General features: G+C 47.8%; 1 protein-coding gene across 1 annotated transcript; it reads left to right on the top strand.

The window, feature by feature from the left end:
* Positions 1-4: 4 nt before the first annotated feature.
* On the top strand, positions 5-1,084 carry OTUD1 (OTU deubiquitinase 1; the record flags this gene model as incomplete). The annotated part of the gene is made up of 1 exon (XM_085318320.1): positions 5-1,084. A coding segment is annotated over one exon (600 nt), but the record flags the coding sequence as incomplete, so codon positions are not given.
* Between the last annotated feature and the right edge of the window lie 754 nt (positions 1,085-1,838).

Genomic DNA, 1,838 nt, shown 5'->3' with positions numbered 1-1,838 from the left:
CGGCCGGCCGGAGCGCAGCGAGAAGCTGGCGCTCTACCTGGCCGAGGTGGAGAAGCAGGACAGGTACCTGCGGCAGAAGGGCCGGTTCCGCTTCCACATCATCCCCGACGGGAACTGCCTCTACCGCGCCGTCTGCAAGGCGGTGTACGGGGACCAGCGGCTGCACGGCGAGCTCCGCGAGCAGACGGTGCACTACATCGCCGACCACCTGGAGCACTTCAGCCCGATCATCGAGGGCGACGTGGGGGAGTTCCTCATCGGCGCCGCCCAGGACGGCGCCTGGGCCGGCTACCCGGAGCTGCTGGCCATGGGGCAGATGCTGAACGTGAACATCCACCTCACCACGGGCGGCMGGCCCGAGAGCCCCACCGTTGCCACCATGGTGCACTACCTGGGGCCCGAGGACCCGACGCGGCCCAGTATCTGGCTGAGCTGGCTTAGCAACGGGCACTACGATGCCGTGCTGGACCGCGTGTGCCCCAACCCGGAGTACGAGGCGTGGTGCCGGCAGACTCAGGTACAGCGCAGACGCGACGAGGAGCTGGCCAAGTCCATGGCCGTGTCCCTGTCCAAGATGTACATTGAGCAGAACGCTTGCTCGTGAGAGCCCCGGCCTGCGGGCGCCGCGAGGGTGCCCCGGCCGTGGCGGCGATGCCTTAATCCCTAAGAAAGCGGCAGTACCCGGGCTGGGCAGAAGCGTAGACTGGGGTGTGTGTGTGTGTGTGAATCCATGCATATTTGTAATATTCCGTGCTGTATAAAGTTAGCCTCGGATTATTTGCGAGCAGATTCTCCGTGTATATTTGTGTCTCTCCTCCCTGCTGTTTCTCTGTTTTCTATAAGAATGTATTTTTTGCACAATATTTTTAAACTGTTACCTCTGTCTTCTACATCTCATGTTAGTATCTGGCTTTCAGCTGTACAGCCAAAAACGTTTGTAAACTGTTTGTTTTGTAAACAAGGCTTATGATGTAACAGCTCTTTTGCTGTTTTTTTTTTTTTTTTTTCTCGTAAACCTTATATTTCTACTAAATGAAGTTGATGTCAGACTGACTGTCCCTAACTAATTGATGGAACTTTTTTTTTTTTTCAATAGTTTTTGTAAAAGTGCAGCAAGTATGAAAAGACTGCTTTTCAGCTGGGTTGCTTTCCCTGCCTCGAGCACAGAACAGGTCCTCTGAGCCAGTTGGAATGCAGCTACACACGAACAGTGCGGGGAGCAATCGACTCTTGTGTATTTAATTACTGTTTTGAGTAAACTGTCCTCTTGTTGCCTGGTTGGCTCACCCGCCGCTCCATTTATATTATTTATCTGTAATAACAGAACATTAACTTGCAATAGAATGTTGTGACTAGATAATAGTCTCCTGCTCTGGCAATAATTGCCTTGGCTGCACCTCAGTGTTTGTGTTCTTGTTTCTGAGGTTGTGGTGTCTTTTGTGTAAGCCCTGCTTCTTTTTTGGCACTTGTGTCGCACCAAGTCATTTTCTGATCACAACATTTTATTCCTTTGGTGTTATTTTTCTAATCAAGAAATCAGGAATGGTGTTCAATGTTACGGTTTAAAAAAAGTATTTAAATTGAGATTTGTATGGTTTGCTGGGTCAAACATTTAAATGTTTCCAGTCTGAATTCTGTCACTTCTAATTTCTGATTAACTCTAACTTGTTAGATATATTTATTAAGTAATGCAGTTTGTACTTTTTTATTTTGTAATATATTGTGATTTTGGAATTTATACTGTATTTGTATAATAGGAATATTCTCAGCTAAAATGGAATGAATAAAGATTATAATTTTACTTGTGCTCTTTTTCCACCCTTTGTATTGCTGATATG

This window comes from Rhea americana, unplaced genomic scaffold, assembly GCF_003343005.1.
Source record: "Rhea americana isolate MKP2758 unplaced genomic scaffold, rheAme1 scaffold_53, whole genome shotgun sequence".
Classification (NCBI taxonomy): domain Eukaryota; kingdom Metazoa; phylum Chordata; class Aves; order Rheiformes; family Rheidae; genus Rhea; species Rhea americana.
The sequence above is the reverse complement of the archived record's forward strand: the minus strand, read 5'-3'. Positions and strand labels throughout refer to the sequence as shown.